We start from the raw sequence: 13,478 nt of genomic DNA, 5'->3' as shown, positions 1-13,478 counted from the left end.
TTAGTGCCCATTGAAAAGCTTTAATCTTGCTAATAACAGAAGAAACACTGGAGACATAATAGTCTGCTGAAGTTCTTTTTCAATAAGCAAACCATATTTCTTTTTTCAAATTACATTCAAAGTGTTACTTGCTTTGTCAACTTTAATAATAGTAAAGTTCTGGTTAAGAAATTTAGTTTTTATTAGAGTTCTGCTGAGGAAAAAATGTAATTTATGATTGAGAAAATTTATTTTTGATACTATATAAAACTGAAGCTTTAAAAATATTCTAAAAAATTCTTGTGTGTGTGTGTATATATATATATAGATAGATAGAGAGAGATAGATAATTTTTTATTAGAAAATGTATTTATATATCATCTCCAAGAAAAATAAATTTAATTAATGTTATGAATTATTAGAAAAAACTTCAGTAAGTACTTTTAAGTAGCTTTCCAAGTCAGTATCCAAAGTTATCTAGATCTATTGTAGTAAAAATTATTTAGAATCTGTAAAGAAAAATCCTTCGACCATAAAAATTCCAAACGTTAAATTCAAAATCCAAAGTACTGAAAATGTAGCTATTGTTATTGACTGCTGATTAATTGACTTCACAGGGAAAACAAACCAATCTACTATCAATCAAAAATAACCAAATAAAGTGAGAGTGTTTTATCTTTTATTAACTTAAGCCAAAAAAAAAATTTTTATCATAAATAAAATCTAAAATAAAAATGAATAAGAAATTCTTTTAATTTAAGCTATACATTAAGAACTGAATTATATATATATATATATATATATGATGCTTTCACCTAAAAATAAACTGAAATTTAATAAATTATATTACAGCTCATTAATTCATAACATATTTTCTCAGAACCAAATTCGAAGTCAATGTCTGTGCATCAAGATAATAAATTCCCACCTTTACTAACAAAAATAAAATATATGCTAACTTTAAAATGATTAATGAGAAATAATATTTAAGAACACACTGCTTATAACAGTGGCATCGGAAAACTGTTGGAAAGGAGGCAGAAATTACACAGTTGTCAATGCAGAAAAATATGTATTGGTACAATCTTACATTCATATTTCGTGTTAAAAATATTATCCTTTACATACCTAAAACTGAAAATTAATATTTTATATTTTTTATAAAATGGCATGAAAGTTTACCACATGAACAGAAATAAATAATTGTTTAATAATGTAACAAACTATTTTTGGCACTCTTGTCTAAAGACAGATTTCATTAATGCATCCTATTTCAAATCTCTTTTTAGATATAATGTAATTAAAAAACTTTAGATTAGCTAATTTCAGACAACAATTATGCCTTCAAACAGTTCAATATATGAGTCACTTTTCACTATGATAGAGTACAGAAAACCAGAGGTTAGAAGTTCAATAATTCTAACAGAGATATTACAAGACTGAAAAGTTTCAAACCGGTACAGTTAATTAGTTGAAAAATCAACACTCTTATTATTTTTATATGCATGGGCTATAAAAGTTAAAGAAAAGAAAATATTTACATCTTCCTCAATAAAGCAGAATTGTACAGAATGGCTTTGTCTAAATTTCTAAATGAAATGACCATTCAAAATCATAGCTTTTTTTCTGATAGTTAACTAATATCTTTTATCCCTCACTCAAAATACAATTTTTAAGCAGAAACTTTGATAATATCACAATACAAGGTACAGCAGAAAGAACTCCCCAATTTTGGAGTAGCACTGCTACAATTCAGGAGGGTTTACAGCAACCATTGAATAGCAACTTACATGTCATTTTAGACTAGGCCATAGCTTGGTCATGAGAACATCATGATTTCATTGTAGAGCAGTTTATTCATAATAGCAGGTTGCTGACAAAACGCAATGGCAATTCAGTTTCCCTTTCACATTCATTTTGCACTTGACTGGCAAGATACTATTCTCCAAAAAAAAAAAAAAAAAAAAGTACTGTTAGGTGTCAGTTTCAAAGCTGTAAAGAAGGCGATACAACAGGAAGTTGCTGCCATCATTCCTCAAATATCTCACAAATTCTTGGACAATTATCCACAAAGACTCAATCAATGCATAAACAATAGAGGCCCCACTGAGTTCTGTTTTATTTAAAAGGGGAAAAAATTATGTAAAATGGCCGTATGTGTACTTTCAAGTAATAACAAGAAATTTTCATATCCTGGTTTGGTTTGGATTTTATTAGCTTCCAAAATCAGAGAGTTCTTTCAGCTGCACCCTGTGTTTCAGAAAAAATAAGACCTTAAAATCAAAAAACTATTATATGCATCAATAAAATCATAAAACTATAGCAGTAGAGTGAATAAATATTATAAACAGTGAATAAAAGTTGATCGACATGAAATTATAATATACAGGAATACCTCGCTTAATACTGTTAATTGGCAGTACACTAAATGAATCAGCACCATTGAAACATTATTTCTATAGGAAAATTAGTAACTTGTTCCTATAAAATTTTGTTAGAACAAAAATATTTACATATTTACCCAATGTTAATGAAAAATAATAAAAAGATACAAAGTACTGACTAAAATTTATTACTCAAATTACTAACCATACTATAGTGGGGTCTGCAGTGAGTGAAGCTACACTATGCAAGATCTTCCAGTATAACTACATGACAGCAATGACATTTCATTAAATGCAATATTCTGAGAAATGTCAAGTTAAAATAAAAAGGGGGGATTTTTAATTATTTTCATTGAACTGAAATAAACAGATTTAGTAAATGAAGTATTAGTAAAGAAACGGTTTTATTTTTTTATTTAATTTTATTATGTAACAAAATTCAAATAAATTAAATAAATTAATATTCTGATATAGTTTTGCAATGAAATAAACAAAATGATAAAATGGCAAAATGTTACACAAAAATAAAGCCTAATTTATACTTTAAAGCAAAGCATACTACTCACCTTTTCTAAAAATGCATTATACTCTGCTCTTCGTTCAGCAGCAAGTTGTTTCCTTTTCTTTTCTTGATCGTCATTGAAAATAATTCCACTAGGTAAATCATCTTTGAATAAAGTACTAAGTAAACTATTTTGAGGGTCCTAAAGAAATTTATATTATATTTAGGAAGCATATTGAAATAAAATTAATAAATCAATTAAAAGAAAAAATTCACAAAACACTTTTTAAATGTCGCAATCTCTAAATAATTAAATATTTGCTGATTTCTGATCCAAATTGCAATAATCATGAATAAAATTATCTTAAAAGCTCTTTACTATGAAAACTGATTCTTTACAAAATAAATTGTCAAAAATTCTTACAGAAAAACATAACAGCAGAAAAACATAGCTAATTTGCATTATAAGATTGAAGGAGGAAAAAGTTTAGTTAACTTGCTAGCAGTTCATTATAAATTAGCTCTGAAATGTTATGCAAGCTAACTGTAAATTTTTAATGATAAATTCATCTAATGCACACATGCACACAAAAAAAGTGAGGAGGAAAAACGAAAGGGGAAAAAGCCAATGTTTTTGTAAAAAAATGCTCCTAAATCTTTGATTTAATTAAAAAAAATTATGTATGCCAATTTAAAAAAAAAAAAAAAAAGAAACTTAAATATATAAGTAGATAAAAAAGGTTGTGAAGTTTTATCACACTGAATAAATACTTCAAAACATAAAATTTCAGCTTCAATTGCAAATAAAATAACACTTTAAAATTTTGAAAAATTGCATTGTGTTAATAAAGGAATATTTTTGAAGTAATGTTTAAAAATGCAAAATTGGTCAGGAATTTTCTTGAAGTACAATTACGATTAGAGTAGACTGAAGGGTACCCCCTTGCATTATTGCGAAGTTGTTGTTTCACTTACGGTAACCTGAGTACTTTGAATGTTCCATAAATATACTTTTACCTAGAATTATGTGCTCCTTTGCCTTTTTAAGTGAAAATATATCGATGTGTACATGGGCAAATTCAAGGGAGTGCACAAGTTTGTGCAATTCTCTGATTTTTTTTTAAGTGAAAATAAGTTGACATCTACATGGATATAAGTTAAAATAACAAGTCAAAGAATTGCAAACTCGGTATCCATGTACCGCAAAAAAATCAACAATTTTCACCAAGGGGTAAATATACTTTTACCACAATACTATGAAAATAAGAAATAAATTTAATTTTCATCTCATATTCTGGTTTGTAATTTCACAGCGGATTTAAATTGAATTATTAAAAGATGATATTTCGTGGTACTTTTCTGTTACAAGCCATCCCCCCCCCCTTTTTTTTTGTTTGGCAGGGCATATTTCCTCCTCCCAATGCTAGTATATTTTGGCTTCTTTCCCAGTCTTGATAACCATTGTTCATAACCATTTTTCATCTAATCCTATTTTTTTACTCCCCTGCAATGGATTTCATCATTTGGGATATGTCAAGAGATAAACAACTAGCTGTTCTGTTTCTTCAAGAAAAAAGGTATGCTGCACAAAGAAAGACTTAAAATTATCATATGAAATTAAACTGAGACTCAAAACTGAAATGGTTACGCATCCTTCATATATGCCAGGGGGGAAGCATCCAAACACAAATGTGATTTGCTAGATTCTGCATTTTTTCATTACTGTCATAAGATTAATTTATTTAACAATATCAGGAGTTGTCTACTGAGCTCTGCGACATAAAGCTTGCTTCAGAAGAATCACAATATAATTGCTGAGGGAAGATATATGTCAGATCCTTATTATCTTGTCCTAATTAAAAGTGGTAGATGCAACAAAACTGTGGAAAACCAAAATGTGTCAATATACTGCAGAAAATGCATTGTATGGTAACAGAAAGTACCCATTTCATTATAAAAAAATCCATAAACACTTTTTAATAAACATTTTCTTAAATTTTTAAGTAAAAATCCCCTCTAATTTACATTAAACAAATCTTTCTTGTACTCGCATCTGTAAAAAGTATTTTATAATAATTATACAAATAACACATTATTTTTTCCTTGTGTTCTTTTTTTTTTTTTTTTTTTTTTTTTTTTTTTTTACCACATGCAAAGTTTACATTTGCTGTTCTATTTCAACACTTATATGTCTCCCCCCACAAAAAAAAGAAGAAGAAGATGCTAAGAAATTTAGTTACAAATAAAATACATAATATTTGCAATTTACATTTCCCCCCTTTTTTAATGCTTTGCTTGAGACAAATAAAACTAAATTTTGAGACTGATGATCTAGTGATAATGATTTGAATTAAATAGTAATACAGGTAAAATTTAATTGGAACATGAATGAACATAATTTGTAATGGATACACCTAAGAAAAGCTATAATAAAACATTTGAATTAAATGAGAATATTCTTATTTTGATAAGCTAATAGCTGTTTGACTTCAGTGACACAAAATATGTATTTAAATTTAAAATAAATGCATAATGAATAAAAATAGCATACTGTAAAACACAAACATATTTAATTTTATATTTCACAAAAAATACATTGAATGTATTATATATTAATGATGTATACATATATATAATTTATATAAAATAAAATTTTAGATGACTTTATATACATACTGAAAATTTCATGGGATCTGATTGTCCATATGATAAATCCTGCTGTTTTAATAAAAAGGAATACTATATAAATATAAAACAAATTTAAAAAATATGGGAAATAATTTTATAAAAAAGTATACATAAAAGTACAACATAATAATAATAATAAAATATTAATATAATGCTTGAGATTAATATAATTACAACATAAAATTGAAGGTAAAAGAATATAAACATTCTCATCTCATTCAAATTTATAAATAACTAAACAAACTAGACTTGTAAATCATATGAATTCACAAGTAAATACAAATTATTTATTATCTTAATAGTTTTACATATTTAGTTAATTTTAACAGTGTATTAATTAATAATTAAAAATACACTCAAAATCTTTCACCTGTTAACAAACTATGCATAACTCTCAAGTTATTTCATCTCTTTGGTGACCAAACAGATACAAAAGATATGTTTAGATGCTATCAACAAAAATAACCATAGCAACAAATTAGATAAGCAGAAGCAAACAGAAATGCATTATTTGAAATAGATTGCGGAAAAAACAAATTTTGCATAAACTACAAGTACTAAAACTCCTCCTAGATCATTTTTTTTTTTAAATATTTCCCATTATCAAATGCTGGAACACAAAAATTCAAATAAGATTGTTAATCTGAAATCACATAAATCTGAATCTACATAAAAATACATTTGCTAAAAAAAGAAAATAAAAGAAAAAAAGCATTTACTTTTAATAATATCCTCAAAATTATAAATTAGACTTCACATAATTATACTTTTAAAATTTATTAATTACATCAAATATAAAGTTCGAAAAGATAGTAAAACTGTATTATGATAATTAAAACAATTTCAATTATTTAGTTGGTATTTTTATAATTATTTTAGTTTAAAATAATTTTAAGAAGACCGGTTAACAGTTTAGTTACATACCATAAAGTTTAAAATTTCTTAAAATTTTATCATACAAAATTGTAAATTAAATTTTACATAATTATACATTTAAAATGTATTAATTATGTCAAACATAAAGTTTTGAAAGATAATAAAGCTGTATTATGATAATTAAAACAATTTCAATTATTTAGTTGGTATTTTTATAATTATTTTAGTTTAAAATAATTTTAAGAATACCAGTTAAGTTTAATTACATACCATAAAGTATAAAATTTCTTTAAATCTTATCATACAAAAGTGAAACATTAAAAATTATAGTATATATGTTTTAGTAAAATGCATTATTTGAAAGTTTGGTTTCAATTAAATATAAAAAGTAAGCTTTCCTATCCCAGTATATGAAATAAACTGAACTTCAAGACAAGTTGCAATCACAAAATGCATATAACAATATAAAATCCTCTTTAAGAAGACAATTTACAGCAAACCAAAATCATCTACAGCTGGGAGTAGTCACCATAAATAAGTTCCACTGTATTATTATTATATAGCTAAAGTTACTTTTAACATATTTTATACAGCATAAAAATAAACCAAATAGCAAAATCTTCACCTTAATATCCAATCAGTGCTATTTTATTCATCCCCTTGTTAAATATTCTTATAAAATTCATGAAAGTGTGAAAATTGTTGTGAGCTATAGGATCATTGGTGTTGCTTTAAATAATAAGTCCAGGTAAGCAGGAAAAAAATGAATAAATTGTTAGGAAAATAAGCACAATAAATAATACATACAATACAATAATAGCTGGAAATACCTCAAGGAGAATGTGGATAATTAGCAATTCCTCTTTAACACATGGCATAAATTGTAAAATTCCTCAAATCACTCTCAGGGTAAACAATAACTCATAATTCAACTAACTGCTAAGTCTCACAACTGGTTTGTAACTGAACTGCCTAGTTTTATGACTCACGTTTACACCCTGCTGCATGGGCTCTGGAAACTTTCGGAAGAATCAGTTGTAAAACTTCAAAAATTTGGTTTTGCATATCTTCCAAAAAGTAGCCAATTTGGTGCAAAAATGTCAAATGTCACCAACTAGGTGGCAAAAAGTTTCACCAGGGCTCTTACGCATGAAACTGCCTATATCTCCTCTTCTAACTGAGCTATCTTTACAATTCTAAAACTATTGCACTTAGAATTAAAAGATCTACAATTCTATGCAAACATAGACTTAAATACAAAATATGGCTATAAATCAGATTAAACCCAAAATAAACTATAAAATTACCATTCTAAAAACAATAAATAAAATAAAACAATATAAATTACTACTAAAATATAGAAAATCAAAAATACAATGAAAAAGAATAAAAAATATTTTCAATAATATAATAGCAACCACATGTATACCCCACTGTAAAGTTCACATCCTCTCTAACTTAGAAAGAAGAAAAAAATCTTATGCATACAAAATAAATAGGTACTTTTCCGTTTCGTCGGCACAAATCTCGCCAAGCAGACTTTATTGGCGACAACATACAGTATACACACAAAAAACGTTAACAAATGCTAGTTATAAGAATTTTTTATTTTGAAGGCATAAACATTTTAATATCGTTTAAAATTTTGTAAAAAGCCAATAAATAAAGAAAGAATTTAAGAATTTACTATGCTTTCACGGTTCAACATCCTGATTCGTCGGTTCATCCCAAGTGATCTCGTGTCACGTAAACTATGCTACAAAAATCTAATTTTCTCAGTAATTATCTACATTAATTTCAAGTTAAATCTTAATTTGGAATACAAGTTTAAATGCAAGAATTATTCCAATTCGTACAAATAGCATACTCATAAATTATGTATAACAGCAGAGATTTACTTCGCTAGTGCATTCTCATTAGAAATGATGACCCTTCACTTTGCCTTTTCTATATTTTTGCCTTCGGGTGAGTGGTGTGATTGCATCCTAACTGATTTAATTACCGCAAATGGCCTTAGGGCATAAAATTGAACTATCTGGTAAAAATTCTATGTAATTGTATGCCAGTATTAAAAGAAACAATCAATCTGATAAGAGTAATGGCTGCTGCTTGTTTTGAAAATGAGGCGTAAAAGGTTACCAATGAGGATATTCTGTTTGGGATCAGTTTTAATATTATTGGCAAGTTTATCGCCTGCGCCGGCAAAACGGGAAAAGTACCAATAAATGTTCGATTTATTTTTATTATTTGAAAATCGTTAAATAAGGTGCAGAAAATAAAATTACAATGAAGATCAAAAGATTACCAACATGTAGAAGACCAAATACTTTATAAAAATAGAAACACACATCAGATTTTAGTAATGAAATAATCTACCTTTCTAGCAAAAGCATGTAATAAATTTGAGAATTTTTTCTGTGTGTCTTCTATTTCCCTTTTTTCTTCTTGCAACTGAAGTTTATAGAAATCTGCTGTTTTCTCTATTTCCTTAATGTGTTGTTCAACTAAAAATCATTAATTATTAACAATTAAGTAATTTTGCAGAAATGAAAATACACACATAAAGTTCATGCCACATACTTTTTAAAGACAAGCAAACAATTTCTACTTGAAAGCCTGTTTTGACTTATGCCCAGATTGTAAAAATAAAATCTTAATTATTTAATTTAAGAGTTACCAGTTTACCAATTATTGCTGTATTTTTGTTATGTTTTGAATAAAATGATTAAAATTTGGGATCTGCCTTATACAGCAAGCAGTGGATTATTTTCAAAATTATGAGATTCTACCATAAAAAAAAAGTGTATTTAACAGACACAATATGTTCATATACAGCAAGCAGTGAATTATTTTCAAAATTATTCATATACAGCAAGCAGTGGATTATTTTCAAAATTATGAGATTCTACCATAAAAAAAAGTGTGTAATTAACAGACACAATACGTTCAGCTGAATTCAGCTAACAAAACAGTAACAGATTGTAATAATTACTTGCAGACGTTTGCACTCATAGCATTCTAAACACAGCTTTCTGTAGAACTGGAAAGCTTAACAAAATAGCAGAAACTGATGAAAGCCATTTTATAAAACACATAAATGAAGCAGATTGAATGCCAATTGTTTATTAAACAAGAGATTTCAGTTCTTTCAGAATTCTGCAGGAATGATTTGCATGACCTCCACTACACAGGATAATATGTATTTTTTTAACCATTGTATATCTATATTTTAAAATTTAAACATCCAACAGTGTACCTATCATAAAGTTCGGAAATTTTTGCATATTATAAACAAACTCTTTGCCCTCTTTTAAAACAAGAAGGCACGCTAGGAAAGCGGAAGAGATACCTTATATACTCCCCTTTTTAAAGGGGAACTGGGTTTTTAGGGGACACAATTGCCAAATCCTGGGTGTGGAGAATCCTCATCCAACACCCTTTTTAGTCCGGGCGCCACTGTAGAGACATTAGGTTTTGTTTGGAAGCAAGAGAAATAAAAAATTATCAATCGCCTTTGCCGGGAATCCAACTGCAGACCTCTGGAATGCGACCCAGCGTGCAGAACCACTACACCACGACGGCACACTAGGTAAGCGGGAGAAATACCTTATAGTAATTTTAACACAAAGAGAAGTTTCATTTTTCATATGTGACATGACTTAATAACAATTTTAACACATTCCCTTATGCTCTATGGTATAAATATGTCATGGACATTTCCAGCTCGCAGTTGGAAGATCTTTGGTTCCAATCCGAGCAAGCGCTCTGATGATTTATCATGTTCCCTGGCTTGAAAAAAATCTAATATTTCAATAAGTTCATATAATGATATACAAAAATAATTCCCTTCTTTCACATATATTTTGAAATATTAAAATTTATAGTTCAATCTTTTTTGCAGCAAAAAATAATTTGTAAAGAAATAAGACTTGCCATTCATGCATAGCCTTTCCAAGTATTTCATTTTAACTATTGACTTTCTTAAATTTATCGTACATAACATTATTATTCTATATTCCTTCCCATAGCATTTTATTTTTGATTAGTGTTCACTTCTTAATATTTAAATCATATTTGCTTCACCATACACATATCCCTGCCGCCCTCTCCAAAATATTAGCTTATAAATTAACAGAACTTAGAATTAGTTGGCATTTAGAATTATTTTTAAACACCATTCATAAATTTTTCCATTGTATAAATATTTTCTCAGCATTTCTTTAAAAAGTTCATTTCTAATATTAATATTAAAAATAGGGTAGATGTGACTTTAAGGTACCCCTCGTATTATCGCGAAGTTGTTGTTTCATTTATCGCCAAGTTGTTTCGTTTTTCACCAAGTTGTTGTATCATTTATGATAACCTGAGTAGTTGAACATTATGAAAACCCTATTATGATGTAATCGTTTGCATTATTCTGGGAAATTTTGAATCATGGCATGTTTTCAAAGGCTTTTGTGGTGTGTGTTGCTTAAGAAGCACATTGCTTAGACATTACAATGGCTGAATCAATTTAAAGTTTCTGTACGATTTGGAACGAAAGGGGAAAAGTGAATTAATTGTGTAAATGAAGGTTTACTTAGTAGCCATAGTCCGAAACTACATAATATATATTTTGACTTTTATTTTTGTGAATTTCTGTAGCGGCGCGGATATATGGGTTGCAGTTCAGATAATTTTGGGAAGTTTTTGGATGCTGTTAAGGAATTTTGTGTGCCACAGACTGAAGACAAACAAATTTCTAAATAAGATAAGGGGATTTTTGCTTTGTGTAGTGCTAAAATACATAACAGGTTTTTCCTTTTTTGTGTTATTTTATTGTTTGGTTTAAAATGTAGCTTATTGAGATTATGTATTTTTTGTTTGCCTCTACTGTAGAATTGGGTGCTCCTTTGACTTTTTAAATGAAAATGTATCGATGTGTACATGGACAAACTCAAGGGAGTGCGTAAAGCATAGTTTGTGCAATTTGGGGATTTTTTTTTTATGTGAAAATAGGTCGATGTATACATGGATAAAGGGAGTGCACAATGCCATTTTTGTGCAATTCGCGGAAATTTTTTTTTTATGTGAAAATAGGTCGATGTGTACATGGATACCGATTTTGTGCGATTCTTTAACTTCTTATTTTGGCTTGCGTAGCGGCAATTTTTAAGCACCAAAATCGCCGCTACACAGGCCAAAATAGTCAAAGCATTGCACAAACTCAGTATCCATGTACCGCCAAAAATCGCCAAGTTTCGCCAAGGGGTATCCTAAAATATACTTTTACCTAAAAATATTATATATGCATACTTTTTTCGCAATAGATTTTACATAAAATTTCTCTCTGTAACTTATTTATTTAAAGTTTATTTCTTTTTATTATCAGTTTTTCTTCTTATATTGATAGTATCTTAAAAAAAAAAAAAACTTTTACATTAAAAATTATTAGTTGTTAAATATGGCATACTACTATTTTCCCATTTTAATGTGCATATTTGATTATATTAGATTGCAAAAAAAGGATTAGCAAAATTTACTACAGAAGCAGTGTTTAAGACTTTCAGATATCATTAAAATATTTGTTTAATTTCACACTGATGTTAATGTGAAAGACAGGAGTATACATCAGTACTTTCAAGTTTATTTATTTATATATTTTTTAATTTTCAGGCACTATATATAAAAGAGAATTCGTTTGTTCTGCGTGCCACATTCTCCATTGCTATGCAAAGTGTTTTTTTAACATAGTTTTATTACTTGTTTGTAAAAATCAAATATTAAAATTACTTTTGCGCCCCTTTTCCAAACCCAATTGTCTTGAAATCATGAACAAATACACATTTATGACTACAAATTAATCTACAAAGAGAAATTATATATATGTGATGCACACTTTATTTTTTATTTAATGATGAATTTTCCACACATATCCTTCCTCAATGATGATACTAATAATTGTAGGATTTTTAACTTCAAATAAACTGGATCATAAAATAAACTGGAAAACAATATTTCAAATATTCTTTTAGAATTTTTAACATAAAGTATTTCCTTCTGCCAATTTTTCAGAGAGCATTTAATTTCTTTAGCATGTATTAACAATGACAGATTTCTAAACCTAAAGGTGTAGAGTCTTTTCCATAATTGTTTGAAGTCGGGTGAGATAACCCACTACGCTCTAAGCCCAGGACCGGATTCAGATTTGACGATATCCTAAGCTATTCGAGATATGGGGCCCTTTGTGAGGGAAATGAGTCAATTTTTTTATATGAGATATGGTAAAATTGTTAGAGGTAGCTCTAAGAAAGTGGGGAGCCTAAGCTACAGCTTGTGCAGCTTATACGTAAATCTGGCACTGCCTCAGCCAGATTTGAACTCTAGACCTAACACTGGGAGACGTGCATTCCAACTACACCATTAAGGCACACGGTACAGAGAAAGAAAATAACCTTACATTCTCTCCAAAAATGCCAAATGCTGGTAATGAAAAATTATTGTCCATTACCTTTTTAGGGTCAGGCACCACTTGTAGTCTTTTTTAGAGATTTTCAGAATCAGGAAAAGTGAGATAATCTGCTAAGACCCAGCTAGGATTCAAACTATAGATCTTCCAATGCTAGACAGATGTGCTTTCCGATTATATCGCAAAGCATGCAGTAAGGAGCAAGAAAATATCTTACAAGGTTTAATCTTTCACTGTTAGCATCTATACAGTCTGAAGTGATATTGAAATTAAATTTCTAAATTATACAAAAATTTTAACAAACATAACCTTACAGCATCTGATAAATAAAAAGATCTTGAAAGAAAGGTGACATCATGTACTTCACTGCAATGCTGATTACAAAGAACATGGGTATCCCTTGACGAAACTTGGCAGTTTTTGGCGGCATATAGACACCGAGTTTGTGCAAATCTTTGATTTGTTATTTTGGCTTGTGTGGCGGTGATTTTTGGGCCAAAAAGTCACCACTACACAAAGTCAAAATAACAAGACAAAGAACTGCACAAACGCGGTATCCATGTACACATCAGCCTATTTTCACTTAAAAAAAATATCACAG

The 13,478-nt window shown here is 28.5% G+C and overlaps 1 protein-coding gene across 4 annotated transcripts in view; it reads right to left on the bottom strand.

The window, feature by feature from the left end:
• The window catches only part of LOC118203409 (uncharacterized), a 79,648-nt gene that overhangs the window by 57,285 nt on the left and 8,885 nt on the right, over window positions 1–13,478 (bottom strand). Inside the window, exons 2-5 of one of the 4 annotated variants that reach the window (XM_085812714.1) lie at window positions 8,806–8,933; window positions 7,055–7,158; window positions 5,542–5,583; window positions 2,930–3,067 (exon numbers count right to left, since the gene is read on the bottom strand). In XM_085812714.1, coding sequence (XP_085668840.1) covers window positions 2,930–3,067; window positions 5,542–5,553 — 150 coding nt within the window. In that variant the 5' untranslated portion in view covers window positions 5,554–5,583; window positions 7,055–7,158; window positions 8,806–8,933. Of the gene's footprint in view, window positions 1–2,929; window positions 3,068–5,541; window positions 5,584–5,923; window positions 5,977–7,054; window positions 7,159–8,805; window positions 8,934–13,478 lie in introns of those variants that run through there. The other 3 variants (XM_085812713.1, XM_085812712.1, XM_085812715.1) reach the window with 3 other exon arrangements.

Source organism: Stegodyphus dumicola, chromosome 3 (assembly GCF_044657685.1).
Source record: "Stegodyphus dumicola isolate Sdum_Otavi_A_Nest chromosome 3, ASM4465768v1".
NCBI lineage: Eukaryota > Metazoa > Arthropoda > Arachnida > Araneae > Eresidae > Stegodyphus > Stegodyphus dumicola.
The sequence above is the reverse complement of the archived record's forward strand: the minus strand, read 5'-3'. Positions and strand labels throughout refer to the sequence as shown.